The sequence below is a fragment of the Rattus norvegicus genome, chromosome 6, assembly GCF_036323735.1.
Source record: "Rattus norvegicus strain BN/NHsdMcwi chromosome 6, GRCr8, whole genome shotgun sequence".
Taxonomy (NCBI): domain Eukaryota; kingdom Metazoa; phylum Chordata; class Mammalia; order Rodentia; family Muridae; genus Rattus; species Rattus norvegicus.
The window spans coordinates 77,956,872-77,972,452 of record NC_086024.1 but is presented as its reverse complement, the minus strand read 5'-3'; the positions used below and the strand labels follow the sequence as shown (position 1 = coordinate 77,972,452).

The 15,581-nt window shown below is 49.2% G+C and overlaps 1 protein-coding gene, 1 long non-coding RNA gene and 2 other non-coding genes across 4 annotated transcripts in view; 3 read left to right on the top strand and 1 right to left on the bottom strand.

The window, feature by feature from the left end:
• The window catches only part of Snx6 (sorting nexin 6), a 43,203-nt gene extending 36,891 nt beyond the window's left edge, over positions 1 to 6,312 (top strand). The window contains exons 12-14 of the mRNA NM_001108711.1: positions 1,477 to 1,636; positions 1,709 to 1,794; positions 5,594 to 6,312. Coding sequence (NP_001102181.1) covers positions 1,477 to 1,636; positions 1,709 to 1,794; positions 5,594 to 5,647 — 300 coding nt within the window. The 3' untranslated portion in view covers positions 5,648 to 6,312. The remainder of the gene's footprint in view (positions 1 to 1,476; positions 1,637 to 1,708; positions 1,795 to 5,593) is intronic.
• Positions 6,313 to 7,525: 1,213 nt separating this feature from the next.
• Positions 7,526 to 14,180, bottom strand: LOC102548522 (uncharacterized). The gene is made up of 5 exons (XR_005486316.2): positions 14,020 to 14,180; positions 8,833 to 13,033; positions 8,414 to 8,573; positions 7,996 to 8,100; positions 7,526 to 7,710 (listed from the first exon to the last, which is right to left on the bottom strand). It is a non-coding gene; the product is annotated as an uncharacterized LOC102548522 (long non-coding RNA).
• On the top strand, positions 10,047 to 10,210 carry LOC120093335 (U1 spliceosomal RNA). Its single transcript, XR_005486439.1, has one exon. It is a non-coding gene; the product is annotated as a U1 spliceosomal RNA (small nuclear RNA).
• On the top strand, positions 12,721 to 12,884 carry LOC120093324 (U1 spliceosomal RNA). Its single transcript, XR_005486428.1, has one exon. It is a non-coding gene; the product is annotated as a U1 spliceosomal RNA (small nuclear RNA).
• Positions 14,181 to 15,581: the final 1,401 nt, after the last annotated feature.

Here is a 15,581-nt window from a genome sequence, read left to right as displayed (position 1 = left end):
GATTTGGTGTAAACAAGTGTCTGGCTGACTTGAGAGCACTATTAAAATAGAAGTACCTTGTATTTTAAAGCAACTCACATTTCCTGCTGTGTATAAAAGACTTAGTTATCATATAGCAAAGACCTAGAGGGGCTGGAGAGATGGCTCAGAGGTAAAGAGCACTGTCTGCTCTTCCAGAGGTCCTGAGTTCAATTCCCAGCAACCACATGGTGGCTCACAACGATCTATAATCAGATCTGGTGCCCTCTTCTGGCCTGCAGGAATACATGCAGGCAGAAAGCTGTATGATGTATACATAATAAATAAATTTAAAAAAAAAGACCTAGAAAAACAAAATAAAACAAATATTTTAAGATAGATGCATAAAAGGCACTGAGAATACCATAATTTTCAAATCAGTTGTGGTTTGTGAACTTCAATGGTATGTGCTGGGGTTTAAGACGCGCACCCCAGCTGGCTTGAACATGGTTCTTGCATTTGTTCTGCTGCTCAGCTATATCGCCAGCCCAGTTATTCACTTCTGAAGGCTTTGTTCTAAAATGTGGTTGAAACAGGTAACTTTTTAGACAGGGCTTTAAAAGTAAACCTGGCAGTTGCTCACTTCAGCAGCGTGTGTATTAGCTTGGATGTGTGGAGAAGATGAATGTGACCCCTGTGTAAGAATGACTTGCAAATTCATGAATCCTGGGGGATTGAGGTGGAGTGGTCCCACTGTAAGGCCTTGGCTTACAGCTCACAGGGATCTGCCAGCCTTTGCCTCCTCAGATTAAAGTCACACATCGCCACACCCTGCTCAGTATTTTCTAAGCCCACCTGAGGGTCAGCATTTACCTTTTAATAACTACTGTGGGATTGAAGAAGGAAGAAGTTAGCTGGTGTGGTAGCACTTGCTTTAATCCCAGCACTGGGAAGGCCGAAGCAGCTGTATCCCTGTTGAACTTGACGCCAGGCCAGCCAGGGTTACATAGTAACACACACTGTCTCACAGAGGAAAAGGGGCTGGGGTGGGCTAAATCGGGTCTATTGCTGGGCATCCTGTAGTCCTAGCCCTGGGGAAGTGGAGACGGGGTCACCTTCAGCTCTAGTGAGTTTGCACTGCCCTGGACTACTTGGGACATAGTAAATTCTTGGAGACAGAAAGCCAATGGTGAATATGGGTTTTCTTATTGAAAGGTGAATAGTCTCTAAAATTGGTTCAGATAGTTATTTAGCTCTGTGCACACAGTATAAGCCCTGAGTTGTATATTTTAAATGGGTGGGTTGTAAAGTATGTGAATTCTATTTCAATCAAGCTATTATTTACTAAAAACATTTAGGGGCTGGGAGCATAATTAGTGATGAAGTGTGAGCCCTGGCTCTAGGCCCTAAACAAAGTATTTAGAAGTCCTCACTAGTGTGAGTGTCACTGCTGCTGATGGTGGTGTTGCATCTAACTGCAGTAAGGGCCCAGCAGACACTGTAAATGTTGTCTTGCAGGACCTTCTCTATCGAAGGTCTAGGTCGCTGGTGGACTATGAAAATGCCAATAAAGCACTGGACAAAGCAAGAGCAAAAAACAAAGATGTACTGCAGGCTGAGACCTCCCAACAGCTGTGCTGTCAGAAGTTTGAAAAGATATCCGAATCTGCAAAACAAGGTACCGTGACACGCCTTCCGACTCAGCCCTGCCTTGTGGTGGCCATCCTAACTGTTTTATTTCTGTTTACAGAACTGATAGATTTTAAGACAAGAAGAGTTGCTGCATTCAGAAAAAATTTAGTGGAACTTGCAGAACTAGAACTGAAGCATGCAAAGGTAGCGTCATTAAATATTTAATCATGGGGCTGGGGAGATGGCTCAGTGGTTAAGAGCACTGACTGCTCTTCCAGAGGTCCTGAGTTCAAATCCCAGCAACCACATGGTGGCTCACAACCATCTGTAATGAGATCTGATGCCCTCTTCTTGTGTGTCTGAAGACAGCTACAGTGTACTTACATATAATAAATAAATCTTAAGAGAATATTTAATCATGTAAATTTAAGTTGAGTAAGTTATAAATAGATGCTAATCCTTTGATCAGCCTCCTATAGGAAATTGACACAACTGTCCTCGGATTACTTGGATATTTCCTTTTACACTTGTGTGCGTACACATTTGCATGTATGTACATGTGGAGGTCAAAGGACACCTTGAGTTTGCTTCTCCCTTGAATAAGTTTCCTGATGAACTAAGGGTTCAGGCTTATGCAGTAAGGGCTCATACTTGATTAGCCCTCTCACCGGTCCTTATTTGGGGGTTTGTTTTCAGTACTAGAATTGTACCTAGGATCGTGTGCGTGCCAGCCAGCATTCTGTCACTAAGCTTCATTCCCATCCTGATGGCATAGGAATTAGATGTCTGTCTGAAGTTGAGGCAGCTTCTTAACTCTATAGGCTTGGTTAGAGCTTGCTGGGTAGACCAGGCTGGCCTTGAACTCAGTGATCTTTCTGACTCAACCTCCACTTGGGAGTCTGTACTCTGACCCACACACATGCAGAGACACACACAAAATAATGTAAAAATACTGTTTGGTGTAGTATACATTTGAAGAGACAGAGGTAGGGTCACAAGTTCAAGGCTAACCTGGGTCACATCTTTGGGGCTAGAGAGAAGACACAGCAGTTACAAGCAACAACTGAATCAGGTGGCTCGTAACCATCCTGGCTCCATATTTAGGAGATAGAACATCCTTCTGTGGCCTCCCTAAGCACCTGGATATATGCACTCTACACATACAAATAAAAACATATCAGGGGTTGGGGATTTAGCTCAGTGGTAGAGCGCTTGCCTAGCAAGCGCAAGGCCCTGGGTTTGGTCCCCAGCTCCGGAAAAAAAGAAAAAAGAAAAAAAAAAAAAAATAAGGGGTTGGGGATTTAGCTCAGTGGTAGAGCGCTTGCCTAGGAAGCGCAAGGCCCTGGGTTCGGTCCCCAGGTCCGGAAAAAAAAGAAAAAGAAAAAAAAATATATCTTTTTAAAAGCTGAAAGTGTCTCAGAAAAAGAAAACCATGAAAGCAACCAATATTCCATCCAGTGGGTGAAGGGATGGATTGTAGTCTACTCATACATAGGCCATTACCGTATGATAAGCAAAAATAAAATAAAGTAGTAGAGCATGGAAGGTTTTTATTTTGAGACAGGGATTTTGTATAGCCTTGGCTATTCTGGAACTTGCTCTATAGACCAGGCTGGCTTTGAACTCAGAGATACGCCTGTCTCTGCCTCCAAAGTGGTAGGATTAAAGGTGTGCACCACCACCCAGCAAGGTAATTTTTTTAAATTATTTTTATTTCATGGCATTGGTGTTCGCCTGCATGTATGTCTGTGAGGGTGTTGGATCCTCTGGAACTGGAGTTACACACAGTTGTGAGCTGCCATGCTGGGAATTAAACCCAGGTTCTCTGAAAGAACAGGTAGTGCTTTTAACCATTGAGCCAGTGCAAGATACTTTTTAAAACATCAGTGTGTGCTGAGAGATAGCTCAACAGGCTAAGAGCACTTGGTTTTGTAAGAGGGGATGGGTTTCTTTCCCAGTATCCACATGTGGTTTGTAATCACAGTTGGAGTGGGCATACAAACATATACAGAAAACTCACATACATAAAATAAGTCTGAGTTTTGTTTTTTTTTTTTTTAATCCATGGACGGTTCTTGCTTGAATCTACTATTATGCTGGCTTTGGAATGTTGATTTTCATTTTTCTTTTCTGTGATGCTGGTCAAATCCAGGACTTTGCATATGCTAGGCAAGTATTCTACCACTGAGCTATACCCCATCCTCCCTCCCCCCCCCTCTCTTTCTCTGTCTCCCTCCCTCCCTCCCTCTCTAATTTGAGACTAAACTCATTCTGTAATTCAGGCTTGGGGTAAACTCATGGCAGTCCTGAGTTCTGGGATCCCCAGATTATGCTATAATCGTCGTCTCCCTCCCACCCCCTCCTTCTACCCTCTCCTCCACTGATCCAGAGGCAGAGCACTCAGTTACCTATCCAGCACACGCCTGCCTCCAAGCTGCCATGCTCCCACCATGATGACAATGGACTGAATCCCTGAACCTGTACACCAGCCCCACTTAATGTTTTCCTCTACAAGAGTTACCATGGTCATGGTGCTTCTTCACAGCAAATAGAAACCCTAGCTAACCACCATCTGCAATTACACATGTTCCACTACACTCAGCTTTCCACGGGGCTCCAGGGACTCAGTGCAGGTCACCAGGCTGGTGAAGCAAATGTCTTTACCTGTTTAATCTGCCCTGCCACCTGTTCCCTACGCCTCAGGTTTAAATTGACAGGGCTTTGTCTAGCTAGCATGGTCTCAAACTGACAGTCTTCTGCCTCAGGCTCCCAGAGGCTAGAGTTACTGGCATAATCCTCTGCCCCTACTCAATGGGAAGTTCTTCCTGATAGCAGCACAATGTTGTGTCTTAGTCACTGTTCTAATTCTGTGAAGAGACACCATGACCAAGACAACTTTTTTTTCCTTTTTGGTTTTTGAAACAGGATTTTTCTGTGGTCCATTATTATCATAGCAGGGAGCATGGAAGCATGCAGGCAGTAGCTAGAATAGTCTGAGACCTTCACATCCAGATCCATGCTACCAGCAAAGAGAGCCTGGGTCTGGCTTGGGCATTTGAAACCCCAAAGCCCACCCCATCCCCACCCGCCCCGGGGCACAGTTCCTCTAACAAGGCCACAGCTCCTAATGCCACTCCCTAAGTGTTCATTCAACTCTGAGTCTGTGAGGGGTGTCTTTACTCAGACCACCATAGTTGTGGGGAGTTAAACAGGGGCTTTCTCTCTAGTCTTGACTCTACTCGAACTCTATCCACCTGCTGGATTAAAGGTGTGTCTCACCAGACCCCACACATATCTCTTAAGCTTTGAAGCAACTTCAAATGTTCTACAAACAGCTACTGCGTGTGAATTCTGTAAAATACTTTTGTGTGCAGTATTAGTGAGGGTTTTTTTTATACTAGTTTAATGGCCTATCACACAAACAGAAATCAAACTCACTAGTTAACCTTGGACTCAAAAGTCTTATTTTACCCTTGCCAAAAACATGTCATGGGTGTGGAGAGATGGTTTGACTGCTGAGAGCGTAGGCTGCTCTGCTCTGCTCTGCTCTGCTCTTGTAGAGGACCCAGGTTCTTCAGTTCCAGCACCCACCTGGCGACTTAGAGTGATAGTAATTCCAGTTCCGGGGGGGGCCTGATGCCCTCTGCAGACTAAGAGGGGTGCCATGCATACAGGCAAAGCACTCACACACATAAAATAAAAATGAATCCTTTTTTCTTTTTAAGTAAAACAATCTAAACCATTCTCGTCTAGGTAGAAATTTATTTACTGAACAAGTTGGTACTTTGCTTCTTTAAACTGTTATAGAAATGTTTCTAGAATTGTGACATTAGAATACGTTTTTTTCTTTTATACTTTCTTGCTTGTGTGTGGCCCTTGACATACATGCAGGCAAAACACCCATATACATCAAATAACAATAAAAAATATTTACAAACAACTCTTTCAAGCTGTCAGAACTAAAAAAAAAAAAAATGGTGATTGATTGTTTCCTCCTTACTAGGGTAACCTCCAGCTACTGCAGAACTGCCTTGCGGTTTTAAATGGAGACACATAGGCTTCACTCCACCTTCTGTTGAAAAGGGCTGCCTTCAGATCTGGTTTGTTTTCCTGAGGACCTCCGGCATCTAAGCTCACTGGGAACAAAAGAAACAGCGGGCACAGTGCATCGGCTCTTCTGAGAGACCGTGGAGCAGCAGGGCTCACCCTGCCACCTCGCACTCCACCTTCCAAGAAGCCCAAAGTTGAACCCTCTCTTTCTTTAAGTAGCCTGTCTCAACTGTGTTTATCTCGTATGTGGCGATTCTGTGCCTGCAGGCCTTATTACCTAGGAATCGCTCGTCCAGTTTTAACATTCTCAGTACATTGTTCACGCAATTTAAAGGTTGCCTTTCTGATTTTTTTTAAGCATCCTGTTCCTTAGTTCTTTCATGTATTCGTGTAAAGCATCTTAATGAGACTTACTTTGAATTAATGAACGTAGAAGTTATGGGTCAGACTTTATGTAAGCTTTATACGTATGATCTCTGAAGAGAAGCAGATGCATTAGTATGTTTGCCTTAAACTCGTGGACTAAACCAATATTGTAAACCGCCGAGACACCAGCGGCATTTTTACTCCGTGCTCCTTGTATCGCTCTGGAATTCGGGGTAGCCATAATAAACCTACTCCGCTAGTATGCTTTACAGTGCAGGTCTTTTTTCTTCCCCTCCTACCTTTCTTTTGAAATGGCCAAGCCAGGTTCACTGAGTGCTTTACCTCACCAGAGTGACCCAGTCTTCTCAGTGCACTGTTTCAAAATGTAGGAGCTTCATAACTCCCTAGATTCCTGCCGCCAAGTCACTGGATCCTGTTCCTATCTGTCAGATAACCGTGAAACATTTGCCAGCCGAGCCACATGAAGGCTACCATAGCTGTACAGTGATCTGTGCAGAGGGAAAGCTCTCTGTTAGATGGAGGAGTGTGGGGGAGGGGGAGATGAGGTGCTGACGGGAGGCAGAGTCAGTGGTTCTGTGTCAGCCAGGCCTGGGCTTTCACATTGGCCCAGACATGACCCCCATGTTACCAGTCTAAAGTTGAGCTGGATGATGGACTTCTCTTATCTTTTTTTAACTCTATTTGAAACCACAGTGATTTCAGCCAGTCACCCCAGAACGGGTTTCTAGTTTGTTTACATTTCATCCACCGGGACAGTAACGGGACGGACTCCTTGCTCAAAGCACTGACCCCTATGGGCTGCCATCCTCAGTTCACCCAACCCACAGATGCCAAAGCTGGCTGTTGGCAGGAAATCACGGGGACTTGGGCCGTTCACCACTGGAACGGGTTCCTAGTTTGTTTACATTTCTCTAAACCGTCCTGAAGATTCCGGGGTCAGGGTCCACCTTGCAGGCCAAGACCCAGACCCAGTCTCTCTCAGTGCACATCTTCTCTCGGCCTCCCTGTGCTGGCTAGCGTGCTTGCTCTCGTGATTGACATGTTTCCCCGAGCCATCCGAACCTCCGTTTTCCTATTGTCAGCCTGGACACCGTGTTGGTCCTTCATTCCTTCCTGTATGTGACCTTCATTGGTAGAAATACACCCACGCGGTATGTATAGAAATACACCTGCGTGGGTGAGCGCAGGACCAAGGGCCCGCCCTTCTGGATTCGGTCCGGCCCTCACCAGCTGCTCTTGAAGCCTCCTCAATCCGGTATGGGCGAGATCCTCTAGCCTTGTAGCTCCATTCTCTGCTATAAAGGACATGTTGACCTACCTCACAGGGATGTTGTGAGGGTTAATAAATGTTGGTGCCATGCTTCGGAAATGTGAAGGTGCTGTGTAAACGCCGAGAGATAGAAGGACAAGGCATACGGCGGTTCTGTTACCCGTGGGTTATTTTGTTTTTATCAGCATGGTCTCTCTTGGAGGGGAAAGAAGTGAGTATCCGGAAAACTTTTATGGGATTTTTGCTTATTTTTATTTACCATGTAGGAGTGCCTTCTCCTGCCCATGTGTCTGTGTGCCCCACGTGTGCCAGGCTGGAGAAGACCAGAAAGCCGGGAAGGTGGGGCAGAAGAGAACATAGGCTCCCCAGGCACCGGAGCTTCAGTGTGGGTGCTGGGACACGACCCCCGGGTCCTGGGGAAGAACGGCCAGTGTGCTCCGTCACGGAAACATCTCTCCAAGCCTTAAGTTCTCTTTTTGGGTTAGTCTGTGTAGTATGTGAGGGTGGGGACCCGGGTGAAGGTCAGAGGGCTTGTGGGAGTCCAGCTCCTTCCACCACACGGATTGTGGGGATCAACCACCAGCTGTCAGCCGTGGGGCAAGCGTGTCTACCCCCCTAGGCCGACTCGGCAGGCCCCCGATTCATTGTGAGCGTGCCTCCTGGGGCCGGGGTAGTTAATAGCAGCTGCATATACTAACCTGTTGGCCTTAGGTAGGCCGCGTGGCTAAACAGAGAGCAGACGCGAGGACTGCCGCTGCGCGCTTAAGGCCAGGCCCCGGAGACCCGGAGGCGAACACCTGCTTCTGGAAACGGAGGAGGCAGGTGATGTGCACACCTGTAACCCCAGCCGCAGCAGGGGCACCTGAATCTTACTGCCAGCCTTGTCTACATAGGGAGTTCCAGGCCAGCCGCGGGGCTGAGTAGATGTTGCACCGCTCTACCCCCACCCAAAAAGGATTTGGAGCGGCAAGCAGGGTGGCTCACTGGGCAAAGTTACCTCCGGTCAAGCCTGAACACCTGGGTTTGATCCCCAGACTTGTGCTGTGTAGCATGCCCACACGCACAGTATTGGGTTTAATTAATGAAACCCAAAGCAAAAAGAGCCAGCTGCCCTACCTCCAAGGCCTCAGCCCGATTTCCAAGTAGAGCAGTTGGGAGGCAGAAAACTTGGAACAGCGGCTTTGATGTTCGTTTCCTGGCAGATGCTCTCCCCCGGGACTGACTGGTGTCTTAACTGGTCAGAGCTGTATCATGTGCGTGGCCGAAGCTGTTTCAGCTGGGGGGAAAAACAATATGTCGATCCCGGAGACCAGAAGCAGGATCCGTCGACTGGAAAGCACCGATCACGGGATCCCACAAAATGACTCGGGAGTTGAGAGAGAGAGAGAGAGAGAGAGAGAGAGAGAGAGAGAGAGAGAGAGAGAGAGAGAGAGAGAGAGAGAGAGAGAGAGAGAGAGAGAGAGAGAGCGAGCGCCAAGCTAGCTGTACTGGATGGGTTTCTGCGTCAGCTTGGCATCAGAGAGGAAGGGACCTACCTCAGTTGAGGAAATGCCTCCATGAGATCCGGCTGTAAGGCATTTTCTCAATTAGTGATCAATCAGCGAGCCATCCCTGGGCTGGTGGTCCTGGGTTCCGTAAGAAATCAAGCCAGTAAGCAGTACTCCTTCATGGGCTCTGCGTCAGCTCCTATCTCAAGCCCTGCTTGAGTTCCTGTCCCGACTCCCTCCAATGATGGACTATGGTCTGAAAGTGTAAGCCAAATAAACCCTCTCTTGCCCAAGTTGCTTTTTGGTCATGGTGTTTTGTGGAAGAAATAGTAGAAGAACCCTAACTAAAACAGTAGTCTGGGACTGAACATTAAAAGGAAGGGAGAGAGGAGAGAAGTAGGAAGGGAGGGAAGGAGGGAGAGAAAGGAAAAGGAAAAGGAAAAGGAAAAGGAAAAACTAAATCACCCCTTCAATGTATACCAATGGTTTGGGGTCAGTTAAAGGGTATGGCTAGGGAGAGCACAAGAGGGCTCTGCAGGTAAAAGGCGCTTACAGATACAGCCACGCCTAATGACCTGAGAAGAATCTGCCCCCACTCCACCCCGCCACCATAAAAATAAGTTAGGCAACAGGACGCGTAGGTCCAGACCGTTCTCTTGCGTCTGGTTCGCAAGCGTTAGGAGACAGGTGTGGGCTTCCACAGTCGGTGTGGCAATGTTTTCTGCTTGAGAACTGGTAGCGAGTTAACGGTGTAGCTCATAGGGCTGAGAGTGTAGCTCCACAGGGTAGGAAGACTTACTTGCCGTGGCATGCGCAAAGCCCCGAGGGTCATCCCAGGCCATAAAGAGACCTTAGTTCGTCACATACATACATACATACATACATACATACATACATACATACATACATACATACATAGTGTGCTCCAGGCCACTGTGTGACCGTCGCGGTCTCCTGCAGGCCAGGGGAAGAAAAAAGGGGGGGGAAAGAAAAAAAAAAGAAAAAGGAAAAAAAAAAAACCCGCCTGTGGGCGGGGCGTACGCAGATGAAGCCGTGCGCAGTGGCTGCCGGTCCGGCAGAGCCTTAAGGGCCGTGTCTCGGGTGGAGTGTACCGTGTGACAGGCGTGTGATTTCCGTGAGGCGGAAGCATCTCGGCAGAGGAGTGGGGGGGCGTGAGACCGAGGCCGTGGCGCGGAGGCGGGAACCGTGCGTTTAATAGGAGTGCGTGTGGGTGGAGGGCGTGCTGGCTGGGCGAGCAACTCATACTTACCTGGCAGGGGAGATACCATGATCACGAAGGTGGTTTTCCCAGGGCGAGGCTTATCCATTGCACTCCGGATGTGCTGACCCCTGCGATTTCCCCAAATGCGGGAAACTCGACTGCATAATTTGTGGTAGTGGGGGACTGCGTTCGCGCTCTCCCCTGATTTCATTGTGGTTTCTAAAGTCAAGACCAGTTCGGTGGCCCCTGTTAGGAGTTTTGGTGGGAGGGCTTTCACTACGCATTCAGCGGTGAATGATACGTATACTACGGGAGTAGGCCGGAGACTCTGTTGGTCTGCACGCCTCTCTCATCAATCGGTTTTGGCACTCCTCTTCCCTAGGCCGCGTTTTCAACTGGCCATCTGTTCTCTCTCAGGAGTCGGAACCCCTGGGTCTCCAGCCTGCAGGCTTCCCTTTCGGTTTTCGTCTCCTGGGCTTCTAGAACCACTTTCTGCTAGAGTCAAGAACCTCGCCTGCCAACAGCTCCTTGCTCCAAAGCACCAGCACCGGCATTGCCCACCCACTGTGCACAGTGGGCCCCTGCAGTCGGGTAGGGCAGCCACAGAGAGAGAGGGGAGATAGAGAGGACTCTTTGGCCGACTTCACCGGAGGACCAGCAGGCGGGCCAGCAGGGATGAGGGCTTTTCCGTTTCATCCTCGGCTGATAGATAGTGTACGTAGGGTTCATCTGTGCAATGCCTTTCTGATCAACTTTCTAATCCTGCACCTCTGCTCTTTCTGAGGTCCCCAGGTCAGATGACTGCCACCATTCCTCAGGGCTCTGCACACACGTGTCATACACAAACAAATATCTAAACCACGACGAGGGTAGGGGGTGGTTCCCGTTGGTAGAACACTTGGAATGAGGTGCATGTGCGGGGAGCGGGGCGACACCTTGATCTCATACTGCATACTGTTGTCAGCCTGGTGAGGTCACTCACTACCAGTTCTAGGCCAGCCTGGGTTGCTGAGTGACAAGACACCCTGTCTCGAATTCCCTCCCAAAAGCTGGTTGAAACGTTCCCCAAGAAAGGGGAATACGTACCCCTCTTTTCTGGGTTGGTCCGGTTGGCAGAGGTCGCTCCTCCAAAGACGTAGTGAATAGAGAGAGCAGGCCAACCCTGGGGGCTGGTTGAGCACAGCTGAACCTGTCCTGTCCACCACACACTCAAACTCCAGTCCTTTGAAGCGGCACCTTTTGTTAGCTTTAAGGCCGGGTTCTGGGGCTGCTTCTAGGTCAGTGACCTCTTTGGTTCAAGTTTCTAAGAACGTCCGTTTTGCAGAATCAGAACAGTTCTAGGTGCTGGAAGTCGATATATTCGGATGCCAGCGCGGTCATTTTCGTGAGGGCCCTCTTCTAGGTTCTTAGTATCCTCGCCTGGCAGACACACGCACACGCACACGCACACGCACACAAATATCTATGGGGCTAGAGAGATAGCTCAGCAGTTAATGGTATTGGGCTGCTCTTCCAGAGGGCCCGGTTTCAATTCCCATTACCCACATGGCGACTCGCAACAGTAACTCCAGTTCTAAGGTATCTGACGCCCTCTTCTGGGCACTGTGCACATGTGATACACGGATATATACACACACAGGCAAAACACTTAACAAATCTCTCAAGTGTTGTTGTTGTTGTTGTTGTTGTTGTTGTTGTTGTTGTTGTTGGAGACAGGGCTTCCCTACATAGCCTTGGCCATCCTGGAACTCTCTCTCGAGACCAGGCTGTTCCGGAACTCAGAGATGTGCCTGGCTCTGCCTCCCAAGTACTGGGATGAAAGAAAGAAAATAAGGAAATGGGGGGGGGGGAAAGAAAGAAAGAAGGAAAGAAAGAAGGAAGGAAGGAAGGAAGGAAGGAAGGAAGGGAGGGAGAGAAAGTCGTTCCGTATGCACGGACGGTTTTGCCTGCATATAGGATTGTGAATTGAGCCCAGATTCCCGGGAAGAGCAACCACTGCTCCATCTGAGCCGTCTTTCCAGCTCCAGGATACTTTCAAAAGTTTGAGTTCAGTACCAATCTCAATTAACCTGGGATGTTGAAATTTCAAGTCTTTTGTAGAGAATCACACCCCAGTTCTCTTGACATGCTCGTTTCAGGTTTGAAGCACTGGTCCCATGTTTTTGTTTTTCACTCTGATAGCAAGTAAATCAAGTGGGTGCAGGAAGAAACCTTGGCATGCACGAATCCCCGAGTGTGTGATCCCTAGAATGGACGTTGGCATACACTTTGGATCAGAAGTTTAGGGTCGTCTTAGGTTACCGGCTGCATAGTGCAATCGAAACTTTGGAGTCATCTCAGGTTCCAGGCTTCGCAGTGCGCTCGCTCGAGGTCACCCTGTCCGGGTCTGGGTCTCTTGCCCGGCAAAAAAAAAACCCCAAAACCAAAAAGCAATAAAAACCGAGACAGTGAACGCGAGAGCCAGAGAGGAGAGGCTTGTGGGCGTGGCGTATGCAGATTAGCGGCGCGCAGTGGCTGCCGGTCCCCGGGAACCCAAACGGCCATATCACGGGTGGAGTGTCCCGCGTGACAGGCAGGCGTGTGATTTCCGTGAGGCGGAAGCATCGCGGCACAGGGATGGGTGGCGTGAGGACGCGGCCGTGGCGCGGAGCGGGAACCGTGCGTTTAATAGGAGTGCGTGTGGGTGGAGGGCGTGCTGGCTGGGCGAGCAACTCATACTTACCTGGCAGGGGAGATACCATGATCACGAAGGTGGTTTTCCCAGGGCGAGGCTTATCCATTGCACTCCGGATGTGCTGACCCCTGCGATTTCCCCAAATGCGGGAAACTCGACTGCATAATTTGTGGTAGTGGGGGACTGCGTTCGCGCTCTCCCCTGGCTTCTTTCTGTTCAAGATAAGGCTTCTTCCTTACCCCTCCTCCACAGGTGTAGGAGTGGTAGGCTTCTGGTAGTAGCTCACGTTGCGTTCTACGACCTTGGCTTCGCCCGAGAGAAACTTTGTGACAGAATGCTCCACCGACTTCCCGCTGTTTGTAGGGCAATGAACAGGCTGACCAAGTCTCCCAACACCCAGCTGCACCCCTCCCTCCACGGCGCCCGGTTTGGGTTTTCGTTCTGAATTCCTTCACTGGGAAGGACTATGATGTCCCGGGAAGTTGTAAGCCAGGTAAACCTTTACTCCCCAAGTTGCTTTTCCTTGTGCTGTTTCCAACAGAAACCTATCTAGACCGTACTGGGAATCAGGATCGCCAGGGCACAAAGGGAAACAACGCGTCAGTGTGTGCCTGTGTACCGCATTTGTAGAGGCCCACAGGGGCCAGGAAGAGAATAGGTTCATGGATTCCCAGGAATTTGAGATACACACCGGTACAGCCACCGTGTAGGTGTTGGGAATCAAACCCAGGTCCTTGGCAAAGAGCAGCCCAGTGCTTCCCCCCCCCCCCCCCCCCCCCCGGAGCTGGGGACCGAACCCAGGGCCTTGCGCTCGCTAGGCAAGTGCTCTACCGCTGAGTTAAATCCCCAACCCCTAATGACTGAGTCACAACACCAGTCAGTACCTTCATGTCTTACTTGTTTGGTCTGGGTGGGTTTGATTGATTGGTTTGGGGTATTTTTGTTTGTTTGTTTGTTTGTTTGTTTGTTTGTTTGGCTGGTTGATTTCGTTTGTCCAGCCCCGGCGGGGTTCAGAACCCGAAGGAGGATGTGTACGCAATCAGCAAAAGAAGACTTGGACCAAGGAGTACAGTTCACACACTCTGGCACTGAGAGGACTAACTCAGTTAGTTTCTCACCTTTATTTACACATCCTTCCCCCCCACCCCCAACAGCTGAAAAGGTTTTACATTCATTTTCTCACGTACAGTCTCTTTTTAAGAACTCCCTGCGTTTAACAATAATGGGCACACTGCTAGCATCTCCCCACATCCTAATGAGGGGATCTAATTCCTCTAATGCCCAGGGTTTCTTGACCAAATCGTAACCGGAGTCAGTTACTCACCCTTGCTTGACTCACCTTTGAATGTTCCTATTGAGGCTTGGAGCCAGCGATCCAGCAAGACCTTTCCAACTTTTTGATTATCGCATACCTGTTGTTTGGAGAGCAGGTCAGTGGGCAAATTGTTGACAGAACCAAATTCCCATCAGGAGAGAGCATCTGGACACTAGCTGATGTAAACACATCAGGCCTTCTCCCCCTCCTCCCTCCCCCTCCTCCCTCCCCCTCCCCCTCCCCCTCCCCTCCCCTCCCCTCCCTCTTCTTTACAAGCAGCGGAGTACTGATCTGTCTGCCCCATTCCCACAATCCTCAGAGACAAGTAAGAATGCATTACTCACTGCCTGAGCTTTCTTTTTCTGATTCTGCCGAAATGTCTGTCACAGACAAAGCGAAAGTAAGAACTGCCAACAGCAAAGCCAAAAATTCAAACGCAAGGCAAAAATGAACCAAGCATTCCCTCAGAAAGGTCAGGAGATTCTGCCAGAATATCCCCCACAGGTCCTTGCCACGTGAGGACCCAACTCCTCAGGCCTTGCCGTAAGGAGAGCCAGCTGCATACATTACGCGTGGGCACCTTTCCTGGCAGAACCTTTCCTAGTCACCGCCGGGTTTGGTTTGGTTTGGTGGCCGGGACCTAAATACGTAGACCAGGTGTCTCAGTCAAGGTTTCTATTACTGTGACGAAACACCATGACCAAAGCAACTCCGGGAGGAGAGGGCTTACTCAGCTTCTGCTTCCGCACTGAAGGACTGCTGGGTACTGGCTTGCTCCTCATTCTTGCCTCGCTCAACCTACTTCCTTATAGAACCCAGGACTGCCAGTCCAGGAGTGGCCCCACCCACTCCCATCAAGCGCTCAATAGGAAAATGCCTTACAGCCAGATCTTACGGAGGCATTGTACCAACTGAAGTTCCCTCCTCTCCAGTGACTCTAGCTTGGCTCAAGGTAACATCAATCTAGCCAGCACACCAGGCCATCCTTGAACTCCTGTACCACCTGAGTGCTGTTGGCATTAAAGCGAGCTAGCTTTATGTCAACTCGACACAAGTTAGTATCATCTGAGGAGGGAACCTCAGTGGAGAAACTGCCTCTATAAGGTAGGAAAGCCTGTCGGACAATTTTCTGAATCAGTGGCAGGTGGGAGAAGGCTCAGCCCATTGTGGGCGGGGCCACCCTGGGCTGGCGGTCCTGGGTGCTATAGGAAAGGAGGCTGGCTGCTGAGCAAGCCAGGAGCAGCGATGAAGCCAGTACAGCAGTAAACGGCGTCCCTCCACGGCATCCCTCCACGACTGCCACGGCGTCCCTTCACGGGCCCACGGCCTCCCTCCACGGCGTCCACCGCGTCCGCGGCCTCCACGGCCTCCACTGCCTCCACTTCAGTTTCTGCCTCCTCAGGTTTCTACCTTGATTCCTGCTCTGACTTCCTTCAGTGATGGACAGGGAGGTGAAACTGAAGGCTCTGAAATAAACCCTTTCCTCCCCAAGTTGCTTTTTTTTTTTTTTTTAAAGATTTATTTATTTATTTTGTATATGAGTACACTGTAGCTGTCTTCAGACACACCAGAAGGGGACATTAGAT